The 22,591-nt window shown below is 47.5% G+C and overlaps 1 protein-coding gene across 1 annotated transcript in view; it reads right to left on the bottom strand.

The window, feature by feature from the left end:
- Positions 1-10,560: 10,560 nt before the first annotated feature.
- FNDC5 (fibronectin type III domain containing 5) overlaps positions 10,561-22,591 on the bottom strand; it is a 40,314-nt gene continuing 28,283 nt past the window's right edge. Inside the window, exons 4-6 of the mRNA XM_077337366.1 lie at positions 22,211-22,303; positions 14,283-14,416; positions 10,561-12,455 (exon numbers count right to left, since the gene is read on the bottom strand). Of these exons, the coding sequence (XP_077193481.1) occupies positions 12,414-12,455; positions 14,283-14,416; positions 22,211-22,303 (269 nt within the window). The 3' untranslated portion in view covers positions 10,561-12,413. The remainder of the gene's footprint in view (positions 12,456-14,282; positions 14,417-22,210; positions 22,304-22,591) is intronic.

The following is a 22,591-nucleotide window of genomic DNA, read 5'->3' as shown; positions in this document are numbered from 1 at the left end:
TTTGAAGCCTGTGGTGTTTCCGCTTCCTCTCCTCTTGGCCTGCACGCCCAGGTCAGTATCATTTCTTCTCCAGTTTGTTTTTTAGCTTTCATGCCCAGTGGGCACAGTGTTAAGCTAAGTCTTCTCAAGGTGGTCCAGCCATCCGAAGTAGCTAAAGACCTCAAGCACAGTGGCTTGCAGTAGAGGCAGTTCACATCTTCAATTACAAGTTATGAGAAGCTGAGCAACAGACTTACCTGTGTGCATAATTCTGTTGGACAGCGTCTCTTCTATGAATCACTGGATTATGATTCATCCTGTACAAAAGATTTAGAAGGAGCCTCAAAAGAAAGAGAAGTGCTTCTCAAGAAGCACGGGGCGTGAGGGACAGAATTTATTGCTGAATATATTGTCGTATGGTTGTTAGCCAGATTTACAACGGAGGGCGGTCAAAAGCTGTATAATCTGCCAGAAAAATGTAAAGAGTTTTGTTCTCCCTCGTCTTCTGCCCCCCTCCCGCAATTTCTGTGGGGCTTTCAGGTCACCAGCCACAGTTTTCAGTCTGTTTTGCAAGATGTCAACACTCTTGGTAAGAAATGAACCACTGGAATAATATCCTTTGAAGACAACATATTAAATCTTGAAGACAGCCTAGTAGATATTTCATGCTGTTATGCCAATGGCCAGACTCATTGACGGTGTCCCTGCTGTTGTAATTGGTTCAAAAGCTACAAGTTGTTCTAGCATCTCTTGAGTTGTTCAGCTAAAGAAAGTTATTCGAATGCTCCTGGCTCAGTCCATGTATATAGGTTGAATTGTCAGCTCTTGATTCTGCTGAAGAGAGCCATCCTGCACTCAAGGGGTTGGATCCAGACTAAATTTTCCACTAGAGGAAATGGAGGTGTAATTTCCACCCATTTCTCCTTCCTTTTGCTAACCTCCAGTTTCCATATCATGCCATTCTTGGTACGTCCCGTGTCCCCCCAGGACAAGCATTTTGAGGAGTTCATTGGACTGCAGCAAGAGGACGAGAGGCAGGAAAGGTCTATTCTGCTGACATAAGCACCTTCATTTAGCAGAAAATATATTTATTAGTTACATTTATAGTCCGCCTTCCTCCTTGGAGGGACTCAAGGTGGATTACATAAAAACCCATAAAATCCCCGATCTTAAAACCACCCACCTCCAGATGGAAGAAAAGTAAGGAGAGAACGCCTTCCAGCCCCTCCACAACGTCCACAAAGGGTCCGACTGAGGATGTAGCGCAAACCAGGGGGAAGAACGTTCTTAAACAACCCAGCCTCAATCGAAGACCTGGCAGAAGAGCTCCATTTTACAGGCCCAGCAAAACTTTGACAGCTCAGTCAAGGCCCTCACCTCTCCCGGAATCTCATTCCACCAGATCGGGGCCAGAACTGAAAAGGCCCTGTTCCAGTTTGAGGCCAGACATACCTCTCTAGGGCCAGGGACCACTAACCCCTTGTAAAGCTGAACTCATGACTCAGGCTCTTGGTCTGTCAAAATCCCTATTGCCTATCCTAACTAGAGGGAGTCAGTCTCAAATAGAAGCCTCACCTGCAATTGTTTCAAATGTGTCGGGCCTGAGTTTCGGGAACAGAGATAAGAAATGGGAAGCTGTCCCCCCACCCTCTCTTTTCCGGCCCTGTGAGAAAGAGAATCCTGACACAGTGGAGCTTGACCCAAACCCCACTATCTGTGCAGTAACCCGACCAGGCCATTGACCTTTCTTCTCTTACTGCCAATGTCCTTTGTGTCACTGTCAGGAAGCAGCACTCCCTGCCTACAATGCTGCGTACCTGCTGTTAGAGGTCTCTGGAGAGTGGAGCATGGAGGCCTTGAGGACGAGGGGGGAATACCACTATCAGGAGCTACCATCTCTCTCTGTCTCTCTCGGTGTGTTCCCTCGCTGTATCCACAAATAGCTTGACCCTGCTGGAAGGTTTCTTCAGCTATGGTGTTGCTGAATGACTATAAAAGAAGGGGGGGGGGGTTAAAAGCGGTGTGTGTGGCAGGTACACAAAATCAGCGGCGAGATAAGGAAACAGGTTTTTGGATGTTGCTCAGGGCAGCAGAGTTGGGAAATGGAGCCGTGTGGATTCATCCAGCCCCTGCTAATCTGTGCAAGTCCCATTTCAAGAGCAGTGCCGTAGTGCATCCTTGTCTGTGAAGAAGGAAGGTTGGTTCTTATATGCCGCTTTTCTCTACCAGAAGGAGTCTCAAAGTGGCTTACAATCACCTTCCCTTTCCTCTCCCCACAACAGACACCCAGTGAGGGAGGTGAGGCTGAGAGAGCCCTGCTATTACTGAAGAAGAAGAGTTGGTTTTTATATGCCACTTTTCTCTACCTGAAGGAGGCTCAAAGCGGCTTACAGTCATTTTCTCTTTCCTCTCCCCACAACAGACACCCTGTGAGGGAGGTGAGGCTGAGAGAGCCCTGATATTACTGAAGAATAAGAGTTGGTCCTTATATGCTATTTTCTCTACCTGAAGGAGCTCAAAGTGGCTTACAATCGCCTCCCTTTTCCTCTCCCCACAACAGACACCCTGTGAGGGAGGTGAGGCTGAGAGAGCCCTGATATTACTGAAGAATAAGAGTTGGTTCTTATATGCTGCTTTTCTCTACCCGAAGGAGTCTCAAAGTGGCTTACATTCGTCTTCCCTTTCCTCTCCCCACAACAGACACCCTGTGAGGTGGATGAGGCTGAGAGAGCCCTGATATTACTGCTCGGTCAGAACAGCTGTGTCAGTGCTATGAGTCTTGTGCAAGAAAACTTCTCAGGGCCAGTGTGTGTGTGTGGGGGAGGAGTGTTGAATGTCATACTGGGATATCAAAGTACAAGATGTGGCAGCAAGGAAACGAATGGTTATCACAGGGCATGAAGGGAGAGAGAGAGAGAGACTTGCCAAATTGCTGTTTTGTTCCTTGCACTGCCCCCCTGTGTCACCACTTTGCAGCCTTGGTGGAAAGGAGATTGAGGGATCTGCTGCTTTTCTTCTTTGAATGGTCCATTAGAAACCACCTATTGTGGGGGTGGGTGTTTCTGGTGCGACTGCATGAGCTAAATTGTCTGCCAGCGATTAGCAATATTAGGCCCCTGATCCCTCCCATGTTGCAGAGTGCTGGAAGACTGAAATGAGAGCATGAATCAACCTTCCTGCAGTCCTGTCCAATCGACCCAGAAGCTCAGCGCAGATCTATTTAGAACAGCCTTCCCTTCTTTAAAAAGAATATAGACTTGTTTTTAAAACACCTTATCGTCTTGCCAGGTATTGATGCTTTTCTCTCTTGCAGCAGCAGGAGAGGGGCTGTAAAATGGGGCACCCATGAATTTGGCCTGAGGCAGTATTCCCTCATCCACTAAACTGTACAGATATTTCAAGGAGTTCTTTCATGCTCTGGGGAAAGTGTGTAAAACCATTTAACTATCCATTTGCATCCAGGCCTTAATTGAGTGCATCAGGGTTTTGTCTTGGAGTTCCTCAAGGAATAAATGCCTCTCAACGTGTGTCGTATAAACTACCTTGAACCATATTCCCTTTGAGTGCTTTTTTGAACGCTACAGCACATGTGAAAGAAGAAGAGTTTCTGAGCTTGCTGGGTCTTTTTGACTAGTGGTCCCCAACCTTTTTATCACCGGGGACCGGTCAACACTTGACAATGTTACTGAGGCCCGGGGGGATAGTCTTTTGCCGAGGGACGTCGCCGCCTGAGCCCCTGCTCCACTTGCTTTCCCGCCGGCACCCTTGACTTCCCACGCCTGCTGGGGGGCGCTGCCAGCAGCAGCTGCACAGTGCCATGACGAGAGGGAGACCCAGCCATGGCGGCCACTGGAGAGCACCAAGGGTGAGCCAGCGGCAGAGTGGCAGGGCAGCCCCGAGGCAGCAGCCGGGGAGGAGGACAAGGAGGAGCCACGGCCCAGTACTGACTGATCCACGGACTGGTTCCGGTTCTCGGACCGGGGGTTGGGGAACACTGTTTTTGACCACCACTGAGAACCCTGCACATCTAGGAAGAAGAGTGCTGCTTTTCTTGGCTGGCGGTGTTGTCACCGTCAAGTCACAGTGGGCCAGGGTTTTCAAGGCAAGAGATGAGCAGAGGTGGCTTGCCATTGCCTGCCTCTGCAGAGCAACCTTGGACTTCCTTAAGCCAACCTTGCTTAGCTTCAGAGATCTGGCGAGATCAGGGCAGACTGGGATCTCCAGGTCCTTTGGCCCTGAGCAAGGCTTTAATCACGACGGATGCTCCCACACTGGCTAGTTCTGCTCGGTCTGTGCACTGATTATGAGCTGATTTTTGTTATTGTTGAGCAGCTCTCTTTGTTTGCAGACAGTTCAAACCAGTTTGCTGGGTTACTTTTCACACATTCCAGACATTGCAAACGACAGTGGTTCATTCACACATGCATGTTCTCAGCCCAGTTAAAAGTCCTGTTCCTCTCTGCCTCCTCTCCTGCGCAGACGTGTTCCCCCTGCTTGCTGACTGGCAGACCTTCAAACAAACAGTGAGCAAATCCACAAACCTGTGCTATCGTTGTTTGTTTGTGCGTTCACATCTTTCCCAACCTGACAATCCCTGATCCTGGGTAGAATCATCTTGCCTACTGTACTAATACAAAAGTCATAAAAATGCAGGGAGATAAGCCAGCCAGGCATTAAGAGGAAACTGGTGCAAAATTTAGATGGTATGTAACCCCAAAGGATACTGAGAAAGTAAACAAAAACTACAAAGGCAAATGATAGAAATGTCAAGACATGGATGGAATCTTACCACATGTGGTGGATTTGTAAAAAATAAATCAAAAGGATATTGGAAGGAAACAGGGAAAATGCAGAACATATTAAGTTGGAAGCTAAGAATATGCTTTTAGGTATACTGCCTAATAAATTTCCAAATATTTGGAAGAGATATTAAAATATATGATGGCATCAGCTAGAATTATCTACTCAGCAAAATGGAAACTCGATTTCTGTCCAAGCTTAGAAGAATGGGAAAATAAACTTGTTGACTAACCAGTTATGGTGAAATTAACAACGCATCTCAGAAACGTCAATTACAAAATCTGAGGAGATTTTGGAATGCATATCTGTAGTGCGGTAATGGAATCCAAAGCCTTATTCCACAACCTTATGGACACCATTTATCTGGGCCACTCCAGTGCCTGATGCTTGCCCTTCTAAACATCAGCATTGTACAGTCCAGCCATCTACATTTTGCTGTCTTTTCTGAACCCCCTCAGCCCCTTTAAAGCCTTTGATAGTAACATATTTTTATTACACTCCTAATTATTTAAAGATCTCTGTGCAGAGAGACCGTGTGGTTGATTGAAAATCCCCTCTGTGAAACGTGGAGTTACTTTTGGTTTGTTTCTCTTTGGTATTATCCTCCCCCAGCCCCCCTCTAATGGCATTTATTACCACACTTTCAAAAGTCTGTAATTACAGGGAATACGGCCCTTATGTCCCCCTTCCTTCCCTTCACTACTCACGGAAAGCCAGTCTAAATGCTTAACATGCAAAGAGCAGATATGCTGTCCAGGAAATTGCTAGGGATGCCTCTCAACTGACCACAAAATAACTGCCCACATTCTTTCTATTCTTCAATGTAATGTTTTAAAAAATCAGATCATATTTGCAGCCCATCTTGTTTACAAGGAGCTTTAGGGCTGTGTGTGTTGCAACCATCTCCCTTCTCCATTTTATCCTAGCCGGAAGAGTTGGGGAGGGAGAGAGGGAGGGAGGGGCATAAACCGGGAAAATGCGGTTCTGTTTGTGGTGTCCCACAGTTTGTGAACTACAAACCATGATCAACTTTATTTCGATGCTAAACAAACTGATTCTGTTTGTGATGCAGTAGAGCACCCAACCCCAACATGGGAGAGAGGCCACATTTGCAGGAGATCTCCAGCTGACTCTCCTTTGCCTGCCCACAGGAAAGTGGCTTCTGGGGAAATAGCAGGTGCAGGTTCAGGAATGTATAAAATGTATCTAGTACAAGCTAGAGACACCAAACTCACCGAGCATCTCTCATCTACCTGACTTCTAAGTTTGGTGAGGACTGGAGTTTCAGGATTTGAGTTACAGCCCCCCAAAGAAGGTGCCCAACCCTTTCTAATGGACGGGGGAAGTGTCATGAACCCTTGATTCCTGCCCCGTTTGGTACAAGTCTGTGCTCATTCTCATGTTAGCTCCTGGAACTCCCACTTTATTCTGGCACCTCTCCTGAGCTCAGGAGTGCTACCCCTCCCTTTGCTCCCTGCTTGCATTTCAAAGGCCCCGTCCCACGGCTATCTTCCCTCAAGGCTGCCTTTCCCTGATATCCAAAACAACAGATATGTGAATTCCTTTAAAACCAACCCTACTTTCCTGTGTGAATGCCCGATTCCCACCTATGCCGGCCCCCTGCCTTGCCCTTCTTTCCCACGGCCCAGGTATATAGGTTTTGCCACCCCCTACCACGATGTCTCTGTCAACGTTTCCTGTATGTGAGCATCTGCAAAGTATTGATTCGGTTTGCTGACTTTTCCAAATAAAGACTTCTTGCTTAAAGCTTCTACCTGAAGCCCGAGAGTGATGTCTATGGAGTGAGTTTGCCGGGGTTCAACTGCTTGGTTCCTGGCAGGAAACCAGGGTGACAAGCCCCACACAACAGAATCAACGTCTCAGAGAATCTCCGCAGTATAAACTGAAAGGGTGGTGGTGGGTTTTTACAAGCCCAGAAGAACCAGTGCCGCTCTGGCAGTGCAACAGGACTAAGGTCAAGGCAGGAAAGCGGTTTTGGGGCAAAATGGCAGGCGTAGGTTTAAAAATGTACAGAATGGACCCCCTGTAAGCTGCACACATCAAATCAACAGAAAAGCGCCCCCTGCGGCTTGCTCCTCTACAGTCTCTCCAAGTTGAGTGCAGGTTATATTTCTGGGACCCCAGTTATGGACCCTCCACTCCCAAAGGTCTCCCATATTAATATCCTCCCACCCACCTCTAATTGTGAACACCATTCATTGTGTGCCAGGAGGGTGGAAGTGGGTACAAAAGCTGCTCATCATGGGGGAAAGAAGTCCTCCACTCCCTGTGTGCCCCAGGCCTTGGGCATGAAACCCATCCTGCCAGCCCATAGGAGCCCAGCCCTAGAAGGGCATTCACCAGGGGTCTTAGAGCCTCAGTCCCCTGATCTGTTCCTGCAGCTCTCCACAGAGGCAAGAGAGTTGTCAGAATTGCTCAGAGACACCCCCAGTTGCTAGCGTGCTTTGGCGAGGAGGACTTGGACAGCAGTAATTTGTGGCTGGGGAGCTTACAGCTTGGAGACATTTCCACACCCTCCCCATTGACCCCTGTGTGCCAGAGTGCCAGGCCCATGTCCTGAGAGGCGCAAACTGCAGGAACGACTGGCAGGCAGCGGAGAAAAGTTCCATCTGCAGGAATGGAGGAGGAGCGGGAAGCTTCTCCAAGAAAGGATCCCTGCCGTGGTGGGACATCTAAGTGGGCCACCCTTCAAGAGGTCAAAAGGACTTTGGGGAGGCCCCAAGATGCAGTTGTTCAGCAAGAGGGTTGCCGCTTTGAGACTCCTTCGGGTAGAGGAAAGTGGCATATAAGAACCAACTCTTCTTTTTCTCCTCCTCCTCCTCCTCCTCCTCCTCCATGGCCAACCCTTCACTAGCTGCAGTTGGGACAGTCAAGGCTCAGCTCCTCAGGGCACACGGCAGAGCCATCCACTTCACAGTGCTCCTGTTACATGTAAAGCAGCTTCATGATACATTTAAAAACATGGTTTATTGCTCTTTGTCATCGCAGAGGAATAAAAACCTTCCTCTGTCTCTCTTAGCAGCCAATTTGCTTCCGGCCACCTTTCCAGCAAGAATCAAAGGGGAGAGAGGTTAGGAAATGCCTTGCTTGCTTCTGGTGCAGCCGGGTGTGCAGAGCGAATTAGACCAATGCAGCATGGTCAGACGCAGGCACCTCATTGGCAGCTTCAGCTGGAGCCTTGGCCGGAGCTGGATTTCATGCACACTGAACATTTTAAGTGCAGTTTTAGTCATCTGTGCTGCAACACTCAAGAAAGAGCAGGTCAAAGCCCTTGTGGAGCTGGGAGCAGATTCTCCCCCGCAGACACGGCAACTCCTGAACGGAAAGACGGCAAGATGGGAGGAGGGGTGAGGAAGCCGGAGAGAAAATACTGTCATAGGAGGACTGCTCATAACAGAGGACTGTGGGATTCTATCATGGTAACATCACATCCAAGAAGAATTCCAAGCATTTATACAGCGCTTTGCACAGGTCAAAGCGCTTCACATCCAACCCTTCTATTGTCCTTGCAACAACCCTATATGGCAGGTGAATAGTAGTATCCCCATCGTTCTTCCCTGGCCTAGATAGTGGGCTGGGCTAGGAATGAATGGCTTGCAGAGGGATGGCCACTGAGTTTGAGGCTAAAATAAGATTTGGGGGGGGAGGGATTGTAACAAGATAATGATCCCATATCCTATCAGCAGGCCTGTGAAGTTATTGACTTGATTCATCATTTCGTGCCTTTTTCCCCAATGGGACCCAAAGCAGCTTACATGGTTCTCTTCTTTGTTTTATCAATTGTTTCATCCTCACAACATCCCTGTGAGGTAGGCTAGGCCGAGCATGTATGACTGGCCCAGGGCTACCCAGCAATTTTCCTGGCAGAGTGGGGATTTCAGTGTGGGTTCACCCAGATCCCAGTCCCCAACCCCCACACCCTGCTGGCTATCAAGAGCAGTGGTCCCCAACCCCCGGTCCGGGGACCGGTACCGGTCTGCGGATCAGTTGGTACCGGTCCGCGGCTCCTCCTTGTCTTCCTCCTTGGCTGCTGCCTCGGGGGCTGCCCTGTCACTCTGCTGCCAGCTCACCTTTGGTGCTCTCCAGCGGCCACCATGGCTGGGGGTCCCTCTTGGCATGGCACTGCACAGCTGCTGCGGGCAGCAGGAAGTCAGGGGCATCGGCGGGAAAGGAAGTGGAGCAGGAGTTCAGGCGGCGGCGACGTCCATCGGCAAAAGACTACCCCCCCTGGGCCTCAGTAAAATTGTTAAGCATTGACCGGTCCCCAGTGATCAAAAGGTTGGGGACCACTGCTCAAGAGGACTTCAGAAGGAGATCCGGTGGCCATTTAGCTAAAGGAAATGATTTTCATACATACTAACTGGTGCTGCTCACATCATGGGATACAGCAGGCTTTCTCAGCAGGGGTTTCATGGAAACCTGGGGTTTCTCTCCCGTCCCAATGAGGGAGGGGTGGAAAGCGGAGGCAGCCTGCTCATGAAAGTCCTTGCTGGCCAAGGCTCGTTGAAGGTGGTAGAAACAGGAGTCTAGAGAGGTAAGTGCTGTCATTTTAACTGTGTTGGGAGGGGGGTGGGGGGGCGACAGAGTGACATGCCTGCCCCAGTGGAGTAGGCCGCTGGCTGGGCCATTTCTGTCATGGGGGAGGAACGGGGACAATGGAGTGTGATACAACATCCGGTAGGAGCATCTGGGTGATGTCACCTGACTTCCGGGGGCGTGGCAGGAAAGTGTGGCCTGCTGACATCACTTCCGGAGTTTCTCGTAGCCTGAATAATATTTCAGGGGTTTCCCAACGGTAAATCGGTTGAGAAAGGCTGGGAAACAGGTTAGTTACTTCATGACAGGTCTGCCCTCTTCTTTTTGCCCCCGGTCCTGACATTCAGAAGTCTAAGCATGAAGCCACCCCCCCCCCCTGCCCGTTTTGCTTCTATGTCAGGAGGAAAACGTTGCTCCTCTTTGAGTATTAAGGGCACAAGCAGAGGGTCCAAAGCAAAACTGGCACCCCTTTGCCTGCCTCACAGCACTCTCTCTCCTCTCCGTGCTACTAAATTTACTGTTTCCAAGGCCGCCTCTGGCAAATATGGTAGCCCCAAAACACATTGGGGGTGGCCGAATGAGTGTTAGCCAAGCCCAGGGGAATGTTTGCTCAACAAACTGCTTGGATCAATCCATCTTGGCACTGCTCCAATGGTTCGCTGGAGATATATGAACTATAATGATAATGAAATGCAAACAAACGAAACATCACTTTTTCCCCTGGAGGAATGTCTCCTCTGTCTGGTGCTCTAGCCAAAGCACGGCCATTTGCACAGGCTTCTAAACTGGAAGAGATTGCCTCCCTCCTCTTCTGGCACTTTGATGGAGGGAAAAGGAGGTCAAAACCAGAACTATAATGCTTAGAGGAACTACAGCAGTTAGAGAGAAATGGTGACTCCAAGCATCTGGGTAGGCTTTAAATTCCTTTTAGTGGGGAGCCGATGCAGTATAGACCCCCCCCCCCTTATCCATCTCTCTTTTTGGAGGGTCAGAGTTGTAAAACAGCACTTCCATCTGAAATGTGATGCGTTTTCAATGTGCAAATTTGCCACAATGTGAGCAATTGTGGCAGAGCAGTTTGCATGCTGGACTCAGAAATGCAGGTCAAAATATTCATGAAGACAGCTCGATGGGCTTGATTAAGCAGCAGCTTTTCAGCCTGACCTACCTCGCAGGGTCGTAGTGAGGCTAACAGTCTGTTCTGAGAGAGAAAAGTACAAACCATTGAACTAAATATATTTTCATGTTTTTGCCCTTTAGAATTCCACTTTAAGGGGTACTTTTAAAAGAATAAATCTGGTGGATTAACAATTTTAAGGCAATGATATTGACAAAATTCACTATTTTGTGCATGAGCACACATACATACGCACACGTGTCTAAATCCAACAGCATCCATAAATGGGAACAGATTTTAAAAATTAATTTACTTGAAATTTTCTAAACAAATTTGCATGAGAACCTGCTTGAGAAAGCTGGCTTTTTCGGGATTCACGGCTTTGGCTTCCCCATGAGGTCTATTCTCCTGACTGCAGAATAAAACTGCAAAGCAGACAGACCCAATCACTGCCAAGCTGTCCTATGGAGACACAGAGACCCACATAGCAAATGGTATCAAAATCACATTTTTTGTGCACATAGATTACTGGCTATGCTTTCTGGAATCAAACCATAGTCGTTTGGCAAACCATATCAGATCTTGCTAAGAAACTGCAGAAAAGAAAGAACACCATATCCAGACTACAGATGAGCAGCTATTCCTTCTTTTCTAGGGAATCTGGGAATTGTAGTTCTGCAAGGAGAGGCTAGGGCTCTCCAAAATACAATTTCTCACCCAATTTCTGGAGGTGATGGTAACTCGATTAAACTGGCTGGTGTCACACAAAAGGAAATTCATTTGTAACATTTGCTGCCGTGAGATGGGGTACCCTTGGGTAGCCTTGAAAGAAGGGGTAACGAAACTGCCTTCAGCAGCTATTAATTCTGCATTCTCTGCTTTTCAGCTTCAGGAGAAAGCTGGGAAACAAAATGTTGGGCTATCTGAAGTTTTGCTTTGCTCCACTCAGGCAACTGTCGCTGGCTCTCGTCATTCTTCTGACCTTACCAAACTACAATTCCCAAGATTCTTTGGGAGAAAGAAAGTGGTACAAAACCAATACAGATTTGTCTTGCGAATGTGTCCCCTAATATTGCAAGAGTAAAAGCATTCATGGTTTGATTCTTGTCTCTGGAGCTGTCAGATCTTGCTGTTCCACGGAGCTGGGTTTTGTTTTGGGGTGTTGTTGGTTTTTTTTGCATACTCTGTTGATTATCCAGTATTTGGGGGGGAAGGGGGATACAATACTCTAAACACGGGAGGAAGATAGGAAATGCTCAACTACTCAGAATAACCCATGAGAAGCAGGTAATGAAGTCCTGAGAACCCAGGTGCAGAACATCATGTGCTTCTGGTTTTTGTTGTTTCAAGAAATAAAATCAAAGGCCTGCAAATAGTTGTTTATGTTAAAAACACAAACAGCACGACTTTTGAGTGGAATTTACAGCCCAAGTCCCTGCTGTGGTCTGTGGTCAAGAGAAGGGCCTTCTCCAGTATTGCCATGAAGGTGGAGGCAAACGGCGTCCTTGCCGAGGGTCCACCGCGGCACCTCCTGCTTGATATGGGGCCGTGGTATGGGGCAAGCAAATCAGCAACGAGACAGAACATTTCTCAGGAGACGAATGTGGAGGCAGAGCAAGACAGAGAAGGTCACAGTGAAGGACTACACCCCTACTAGCCATGCCAACAGGTGAACAGTGGTCGGTGGGCAGCACGCCCTGGGGGGAAACATCTCCAAATTGCTAGATGGGCCTTTCCCATGGACCTTTCTCCGTTTACAGTCCATGCCTATTGGTCCATGCAGTTTCTCCACATTAGGTTGGGTTTGCTGGCTTTTTCTGGCAGGACCGAGATGGAGAGGAGGCCACCCGCCGTTGGGATCTGGGCAGTTCTCTTTCCAACAATATTCTGACAATATTCCCTTCTTCAGCTGGCAAGTCTTGGAGGGAGGGAGAGAAACGGAGGCCATCTCTCCGTCTTGTCATGCTTCGATGATGTTCACTGAGGGCTTGTTTTTTGGAAACTAGAAGAGACAGAGAAAGAGAGAGAACTAAGACAGCGGCGGGGGAGGGATGACTGGAGCTTGGGCTGGAAGCAAGTTAGGCAATGAACTGTCTGGTGTTTGATGTGGAAGCGATCAGAGAGCATTGGACAATCATTTTGCTCCCAAGTATAAAGAGGAATTGACAGTCAACCGTGACTGTCATGACTGTCAAGTCAACCATGAAAGAGCTGGAGGGAGCCAGCCCAGGTTGACATCTGGAATAGCTGAATAAAAAATTAGAGTTGCCAGTTCTGGGTTGGGAAAATCCTGGAAATTTGGGGAGGGAACCTGGGGAGGACAGGAACCTCAGTGGGGCCGAATGCCATACAGTCCACCCTCCAAAGCAGCCATTTTCTCCAGGCGAACTGATCTCTGTTGTCTGGAAATCAGCTGTAAGTCTGGGAGGTCTCCAGCTGCCAGCCCTTTAAGAAGTGCCACCATCCGCCGTGGAGGCCCACAAATGAAGGGATTCACCAGGCCTAATCTGGGCTGCCATCTACTTGGAGTTTGGTGGGGATTTTTTTAGTCTGTCAGTTTTTTTTTTAGTCTGTCAGTCTTTCAACTGGTTAATTAATTGAAGATAAACTTATCAAAGTCATAGCAAAACCAGCTGGAAATAGCTTTATTAATTGCATTTCTAGTGGAGGAGAGAGTCCAACCTTGGGAGAGTGGCTGAAAGGAGGGCAGGCCCCAATGGGCTTGTGGGAGCCTGAGATTTGTGCCCTCAGCACAGGCACAGCAAAGAAACAAGAGAGCTCTGGCCGCCAGCAAGCACTGCCTTCTTCCTGGGAGCTGCTGGTAAAAGGCAGGAGAGGCCCAAGGTTCCCGGGGTCCCAAATATCCTCTTTTTAGGGGATGTGTCTTCTTTTTTTGGTGTCCCTTCTCTTTTGCACTCTTAAAAAAAATCTTTTGGGGTTTGAAGGCAAGAAATATTTCTAGTGAGTAGCAATGAACACACACACACACATCTCTCCATCAGAGGCCAGAGAAGGATCCCAGATACCATTTCAGCAAACACCTGTTCCTCCCTCGCCCACATTGAATCTGCATATATTTGCATATGGATAGCAAATGTTCAGAAGAAAAGGAAATTAGCCAATTCCTAGAGGGCACATGTGTATGATCTTGCATGCACTGACTTTGAACGGGTGATTCCTCTTCCAAGGTTCCGCTAGACAACTCTTTAGTTTTGCAAGTTGAAAACAGTCCCTTTCGGTGGTTGTTATTTTTAAAGACGGATGGATCAGGAGCAACCCTTTAATTGCTCAAAAGCTTTTGAGTCAATTAATCTCACCCATTTGTCAGCTAAACATTGCAACTGGCTCCTTTTGGTGAGATAGAAGGAAAAACGTGCAAGATAAAAAAAAATTACGATTTATCATGTCCCTTGTTATACAAAGAAAAGGCTGCCTCTAATAGCTCCCCCCCATTACAAATGATGCCATGGCACAGCTTCAGAAAACAACTCAGCCTCACCCAAAAAAAGCCTCCTTCCATTTTGCAGTCCTGCTGGGAAACTTGGCACCTACACTGCAACACCACCAGCCTCACAACCCCACCCCACCCCAATATTTTTCATCATGCAACTGGCAACCTTAGGCTGGGCAGATGGGCCCTTTAACTTACTGGGAAAATTCCTGGTAGATCATGGAGGTCTTCTGTCGGGTTGCCAACCTCCAGGTGCAGCCAGGACCCTACCAATTACTTCTGCTGCCCAATGTTTGGCCCTGGGCCTGTGCATTTCTCCAAAACTTGCTTTGTGGTTGCCATGAAGGGTACAGATTTTCAGCTGTGCTTCCTTCTTACCTTGCTGCGCAGTAGTCCCCCACTCTGGTGCTCGGGGGTGCTGTTTTCAGACGTGTTTTTGGCTTTCTCCTTGTTGTTATTTGGCTCATTGTCTTTGATGATGTCATACTGTCTGCAAAACAGGGCAATCACCCCTAACAGAAAGAAAAAAATGTCACAGGCTAAATCGCAAGGGCGGCATTCCAAAAGGGCAAAGCTCATATTCCGTGTTTAGTCCGGTAGTGGCTGAAAAGGTGGAGGGTACAAGCATAAAGGAAGAGAATTCAACAAAATAAGTCTTTATTATTACAGTGCACTTAACTCAAAACGAAATAGGGCTTTGGACTATGCAGGTCACATACTGTGCAGTGCACATCACAAACAATGAGAATTCTATTTGTTTCAGGTGGGTGGCCATGTTGGCCTGAAGCAACAGAACAAAGTTTGTATCCAGTGGCCCCTTCAAGACCATCAACGTCAGTTTGGTGTAGTGGTTAGGAGTGCGGACTTCTAATCTGGCATGCCAGGTTCGATTCTGCGCTCCCCCACATGCAGCCAGCTGGGTGACCTTGGGCTCGCCATGGCACTGATAAAACTCTTCTGACCGGACAGTGATATCAGCGCTCTCTCAGCCTCACCCACCCCACAGGGTGTCTGTTGTGGGAAGAGAAATGGGAAGGCGACTGTAAGCCGCTTTGAGCCTCCTTCGGGTAGGGAAAAGCGGCATATAAGAACCAATTCTTCTTCTTCATTCTGGGTATAACTTCCATGTGCATGCACGCTTCTTCAGATACATGAAAGCTTATATTCATAATTAAATGTTGTTGGTCGTAAAGTTGCCACTGGACTTAAACTGTATAGTATTCGTGGCACTGATTAGAAACAGTAAACCAATGAAATCAGACCAGATACATTTAGGCTATAAAAGCCTTCTTCAGTGGTCTCAATTTAATACCACATACACAGTATAAGAAGCCATCTCTATCCCAGTTAACCTTTTAAGGTCATGGGAGTATCTGTTTATTTAATATTTCTGGTAAAGCCTTGGAGGAGGAGCGTGTCTCATGGCTTAAGTGCCACTCAGCGCTTAACACCCACTCAGGGCGGCTTGCCTGTCTGTCCAGGTCCTGGGGGGAGGGAGAGGCCACCTGCAGAGTTCTTCCACACACACACACACACACCCAATCTAGCGCCCATTGTATTCCTGAATGCAACAGGCTTTGCCCCTAATCTAAACATTATTAGTATCCCTACTATGGAATTAATTCTCTGGGTTTAATTTTTATTAACAGTATTATACCTCATTCATTCATTCATTCATTCATTCATTCATTCATTCATTCCTTTAAAAAAAAATTCTCCTTGGTTATTTAGTTCCCTAAACTGAAAAAGGGTGGAGGATCTGCTGCTTCACTGCCCCTTGCTTCCCTCCACACCTTGATGCTAGCAAGAACCCCATTGGCTAATTTCACACACACCGGATGATGCATTTTCAGTGCACTTTAGAAACTGATTTTCCTGTGTAAATGTACACTGCAGGTGCATTATCCAATGTGTGTGGAATGAACCTTATGAGAAAAGACCACAAATACCTTGCTCTCCATCTGCCCAGAAGCTAACCCTGGAGACTAAAAGGTTAATAATGAATAAAATTAATCAAATCAATATTATAGATTATTAGCAAAAATTAGAATGACCCCCTAATAAAATAAAATGATCAAAAATAAACATTCCACAATAATTCCAGTGGCACAAAACAGCTCTGTGAGAGTGTTATATCTGATTACTGATCTTCATAGCTGCCTTTTGACATTTATTGAGAAATCCCCTCTCACTTCAGAAAGCTCAGGCTTCCTTTGCTTCCATTGAACCTTGCCTTCCACTTGCCTTTTCTTGATCCATTAACCTACACTATACCCTTTCTTCGACAGCCTTCCTTCAGGTTCCCTTCATTTCCCTCCCTTGGAGACCATTGCGTATTTCATAGTCTGCCCCACAAAACTGCCTCCATCTGTGGCTTTTTCTCTTGCTCAGACTGCCAAAGTAACACCTTCCGAACCTGTACTGCAAACAACTCTGGTCAAGTTGGTCCTTGAGAAGCTGGAGTATTGATGAACATTCCACATCGCTGCGGAATGTTTGACATCCGCTCAGCCAATCAGTAGCAGAGTCTCCCCAGCCCAAAGCCAGATTTGTGTGAACAACCATGTGCAGAACCAGCAGGTTAAAATACTTCTTAAGTTTTGTAGGAGGGGCTTCATTGGGCTGGGCTGGGGTGGAACAGGCTGGAAGGGCCAAGCCAGGAACAAGCAGATCAGGGGCCATGAAGCTCACCCCCAGGTGACTTGATACTGCTCTGAGCCAAACCATCCTGGAGATAGACTTGTATCTGCTTGCAGCTGCCTGCTTGGGGGAGGGGGGGATATAAACAGTAGAACAATGGAATATTCCTTTCCCTGCCTTCGGTCTGTGTGGAATAAAGCCTGGGCATTGGTGACAAATGAAAGAGACAGCAGCAACTTCCACAGCAGCCTCAGTGCATCGGTGTGCTTGAATAAGCAACTTTTCTCCATGCTGCTTGCAAATGCAATGTGTCAGTTGCACCTAGCCAGGGCAGACAGGATGCCATTCCCAGTGGCCCCTTCCTCAAGCAAATGGGCACGGCCTTTGTGAAGAGAGGGCGAATCATCCCTGGGTGTCTCTCCTCTTAGTCCTTCTGGAGTGTTTAATTTTGGATTCACAGTTCCAGCATCCAAGAGGGAACTGGGGAACTGGAATACCAAGATCAGGGGATAAGACAGGGGAGATCTCCCAGCAAGGGAGACATGAAAACAAATACAGTTGCAGAGAGAGAGAGAGAGAGAGAGAGAGAGTCTGTCATAATCATGCATCTGGTGCTCTCAAGCACGTATAGCACAAGAAGTTTGCCAGCTTTAAATCGGAGAGACAAGATACATTTAGATGTGCTTAGGAGAGCCATCTAGAAGCCCTTCCCCTATGCGTGGGCTGATACAGAAAAAAGAGGGGGGGGGGGAAGGCTTAAACGATTCCTACGTACAGAATGGCTACCATTTAAGCCAGGGGTAGTCAAACTGCGGCCCTCCAGATGTCCATGGACTACAATTCCCAGGAGCCCCTGCCAGCATTCGCTGGCAGGGGCTCCTGGGAATTGGAGTCCATGGACATCTGGAGGGCCGCAGTTTGACTACCCCTGATTTAAGCAATTCATCAGCCGCTGTAAAGCATCCCAACATAAAAATGTGTTTTTTTTCCCCAAGACTCAAAGGAAAAACGCAAAACCACTCAACCCCCACAGCTGCTTCACATTTGCACCTCAGGCGAGGCGGCCATCTTGGCCCCATCATTCAGAGGGGTTCTTCTCACCGATCTGTATGCCTGCCATGTGAGGGAAGCCAGAAAATCCAGAGCAGGACACGGATGATACTGTTTTGTCTCCTCGCGGCCTTGCTTCAGCACTCAATTCACCTGAAGTGGCCCTCCCCCACCCAGCCCTCCAGCTAAAGTGATAGCAAACCTCACGGGGAGAGCTTTCCTGCTCTCATAAATGTTTCATGCCGCCCAAGCAGCTGCCGAATGGAGCTGGGGACGCCGAACACTGAGAGCAGACAAGCACAAACTCCATTTGCATTACCTCTTTGCTGGCAGGATGCAGCCAGATGAGCCAGGATGGGAACTCCTGCCAAGGTCTCGGCCCCAGAGCCTGTTTGTTGGTTTGTTTAAATGCCAGACTATGTAAATAACAGAGCGTGGAGCCTGAGCCGAAGGTATGCACACTCAGGGGACTCCTCCAGTGTGAAGAAAACACAATTTAGCAAATCAGCCTCTAAAAGCAATAAAGGAGGAAGGAACCCTGATGAGGACTGGGTATACTGCAGGACGAAGGCAGGGAATGTTGCAAGTAATTGGAAATCGGCCTACCCTGGTGACTGGCGGGGGATGGAGGGTAGGGCTGTCAGATCCAGGTTGGGAAACTCCTGGAAATTTTGGGATGGCACCTGAGGAGGTTCAGGGTGCAATGGCATAGAATCAACCCTCGGAAGCATCGATTTTCTCCCAGGGAACTGTTCAGTGTTTGTATAAATGAGGTATAATTCTCCAGTAGAGAATCAGGAAGAAAAAAAAGGTGGGGAGGAGGGAACTGAACACAGCCTTCTCAAGTTGCTACAAGCTGGTTGTATTGCATTGCTTCTTAAGACGTCTCTTGATCCAGAACTGCTTATTTGTCTTTTTGGCAGTCTGCAGTATCTGGAGAGGCAACACCACATTTCAAAGAACCAACGTTCTTCCTGGCAGTTTTCTTCATGGTCCAGCTCTCAGACCCATGCACAGTAATGGGGAATGCTGTGGCATGAATTATCTGGACCTTGGTCCCCAGCGACACGTCCTTACCCTTAAGGATCTTGTTTCTCTTCTTCGTGGCTGCCCTTCCCAGCCTCAATCTCCTGATTTCTTGGGTGCAGTCTCTCTTTTGGTTGATGATGGAACCAAGGTATAGAAAATCTTGTACCATTTCAATTTCTTCATTGTCAGCCTTAAAGCTGTGGCAATTTATCAATTAATGCATTTGTTTTATGGATGTTCCGGCGTAATCCTGCTTTGCCACTTTCGCCTTTCGCCTTCATCAGTCATCATTTCAAATCTTCACTGTTTTCTGCCAGTAGTGCAGTGTCAACTACATATCTCAAAACTGCTAGTGTTTCTTCCACCAATTTTCACTCCACATTAGTCAAGGATATAGATTCTTCTGACTCCGACACTGTCCTGCTCCTGCACCACATTCCAGACTGTACGTGAGTCCTCATCAAGAACAACAATGGCTCTGGCCCTTAAGAGGTCACAAATATAACCACAACAATGGCTGAGGGCCATTTCGCACGGCTTCAAAGTAGCAGAATGGTTGCTATTTGGAAACGCTACTAATTTGCCATAACCCACGACGTCGTAGACAATCTGCAACAATCCTGAAACCAATCAGCAAAAAGCGCTTCGTTGTGGCGCTTTCAGGGGAATCCAGAAAAGTGGATTCACCCTCCGGATAGCGATACACTCCTGCAACCAATCTGCAACAGTAGCGCTAAAGACCTGTGCGTTACCATTGTTGCTGGTTCTTCAAAGTCCCTCCCCCTGGCTCTCTCCTCCAAACTTCCGGCGAAGCGATCGCCATTTTTTTTCTCCGAGCGAGCGGGGATAAACGCACCGGCGAGCCTCTTTCTGTTTAGAGGCTTCCCTGGCTTCAGTCCTTCACCTTTAGTCACTAAGCACAAACCACTGAAAAGCCCGTTTGCTGAAATAAAGTCCCTTTATTTTTTACAAATAAATTCAGCCGAAAATCGGGCCCGTGAGAGGGGGGGGGGATTTTTTTATTATCACTCGAGGCAGCGTGCAAACGATCATACAATCAAACGACAGCTCACATTAGGCAGCTGGATGGGTCTCTCCGTAGCAACGAATCTACCTAGATTCGTTGCTATGGGTCGTTTTTTTTTTAAAAAAACCTTTCTTAAAGGGAAAGGGGCTGTTTGGGAGCATGCTAACGGCTGCCCATTGGCTGCTTGACGGCCAGGGGCGGGACGAGCTTGGCAATAGCGCTTCCTTTCTAGCGATTTCTGCCGAGACCGGAAGCCTGTGGGAAACGCTAAAAAACGCAACTGATTCCACTACAAAGGCAGGTATGCATAACGACGAATTCCACTATTTTAAATGGCGATTTTTCATTCCGCAAACAATTTGCAACAAAGATCCCTGTGCGAAAAGGCCCTCAGTTTTCTTGCAAGCTCATCCTGAGTCCAAGGACAGGGCCTGCTGTGAATATTGAGGGCATTTCTGCATGCGATAAATATAGTGAAATGCTTACCTAATGTAGCCATTATATTCCAGCTGCTCCACATGACGTCACCCACATCCATTGTCTGGGCAGTGAACTGCTCACTACATCCTCCATTTTAAGGCACGAGTTGGTGAATCCCCAAAAGTGGATTCATCAACCTATTTAGTGCTAGCTACGGGAGAGCAACCAGCAGGCAACCAGCAGAAGGAAGGTATGGAGGCTCTAATGCGATAAAGAGTCCCACTTTGTCCCACCCTCGCACCTGCCTCTCTCTCCCTTGTTTCTGGGGACGGGAATTTCTTTTTTAAAATGACTAACTTCCTGGAGCAACGAATAGGCGGACAAGTGTGCAGGAGACGGCAGAAATAAAAGAATATCTTTTTCAAAGTTGTAATACAAAGCATGCCTCTCGAAAGGTCTCCCCCCAAAAAATCAGGAACGATATTAATTTTTAGCTGTAAGACTCGTGATCCCATAAGGATTGGTGTTAAAAAAGCAACGGAGAGGAATGAATAAAAAAAAAATAGTGGGCATTGCGGGACCTTTAAACTGTTGGAGAAAGGGGATTGGTTGCCTGAATTGATTGACAGGCGGAAGTGAGTCACGTATAAGGGTCATTGGTCTTTTCCGCCATTTTCAACAGCAGATATGGAGGGTGAAACATGTGAAAAGGCGCCAGACAAGAGTGAGACAGCAAAAAGATGAGGAGGGGCTGGGAAATGTGAAAAAATTTAGCACTTTGCCATTCAGCGTAACGCTATTTTTACTGATGTGTGGAAATTTCCCCCAGATTGAAAAATAGAAGTCCTCCTGGGAGGTGTGGTAGAGAGGCAGGAGGAGGGAGGGAGAAGCCCAAGGAGCAGATGTTTCAAGTGGATCAGCTCCTTGATTCCCATGGACTTGGCCACCCCTTGCCATTGCTTGGCATATTGCTGTGACATTGTGCAAGGAGCCGTTTTGCTTTGGAGGAAGTCTTCCTGGTAACCAATTGTAAGAGGATCAAAGTTTACTGCCCCTCCACTGTTTTATGCTCTGATACTTTAGCCCAGTTGTATGTTTAACAGTCCTATTGTTTAGAAACGAGCTCTAGTAAATGCAGTAAATGGAGATGGTTTGTGAGGCAGGCCAGGAGATAACCTTTGACTGGTGAGTCTGGGGTCTTTAGAATATTGAATTCTCAGCTGTCAGCTGAATTAAGGGCATCAGCCAGGGCAAATAAGCAGGATGCGACACGGGATTAGGTAGAGCCTGTGATGGGTAGTTATTTCAGACCCAGGGTTAAAAAAACCCACCACCATCACCACCACCCCTACCTAAAAAGGCAAGGTAAAAAAGCCCAAACAGGCATGTTATACACCCTCAAAATCGTACTTCAAAAAAGTTAGATTCTATGCACACAGCAGAATTTATTCTAATGGTTTTTACTGTTTTGTATAATTTATTCTGGTCCTGTTCATCTTGGGAAGAAGCAAGGAGTTCTATTTGGGATGCTGAAGCCTGACTGGGAATCCTTTCGAGACTTCATTGGTTTCTCAGACTTTAGCAAGCATCACTCACAGACGCCACAAGTGGTAGATGCCTGCTGAGGTTCTCAGAAGGATGCATTCTGCAGCCAGTTTTAAGGGGTGGTAGACATTTTGCCCTGATTTCAGAGCACCATTTTGTGTAGAGACCTCCAGAATTCATGAAGGCTGCTCATCTAACACGATAAGCATACTCTTGCTGACCAGAACTTGTCAAGATGAAAGACCCAACAATAGCATGAAATCACCTGTTCAACTCCCTTCATTCTATTCTAGCTCCTTAACCCTCAAAAAGCAGGGGAAATGGCAACTATGACATTGTGTTGTTTGTGACAAATCCATTCCTTAACTCCAGACTAGAATTCTGGACCACCTGAGTCTAAGCAAGACCAGAGAAAAAGTGGTTGTTAGAGTCACTCCATAGAGAAAGAACCCGACTTATTAAACTGTCCTCTTTAAATCACGTGCATTTGTATGAAGGAATCCCTCACGGTCAGGGTGAAAGCAATACTCCCTGTGTACAACCCAAGGCAAGCTACCTTGCTGTTTGCTCCTGCAAGGCCGGACGTCCTACTGACCTGCCCACATGAACAAGACCACAACAATGATGAGAATCTCTCCTGCTCGTAGCTGTTGGTTTTTCTCCCCCATCTCCTTCATGGTCACTTCATCTGCAGAGAAAGAGAGAAGGAGGGGAGAAATTCAGAGCCACTTCCAGTCTGCAGGGGGGTTGGGGGAAGTGACAAAAGCTCCAGCGACTGACTTACAGAGGAGACATTCTTGGAGAAATTCACACTTTGTAGGACGCTGACGTGAGCAAGGCTTCTAGATGGCTGAGCGGCCCCCTGATGTGCATCCCTGGTCTGCTACAGGTGTCATTTTTCACAGGGACATCCCTGAATTGGGCCATAGACAAGCTCTGGGAAATCCGTGCTTCTCCGATGCATGAGGGACCAAGC

Source organism: Paroedura picta, chromosome 5 (assembly GCF_049243985.1).
Source record: "Paroedura picta isolate Pp20150507F chromosome 5, Ppicta_v3.0, whole genome shotgun sequence".
NCBI classification, from domain to species: Eukaryota; Metazoa; Chordata; class Lepidosauria; order Squamata; family Gekkonidae; genus Paroedura; species Paroedura picta.
This window is presented reverse-complemented; position numbering and strand designations above follow the sequence as displayed.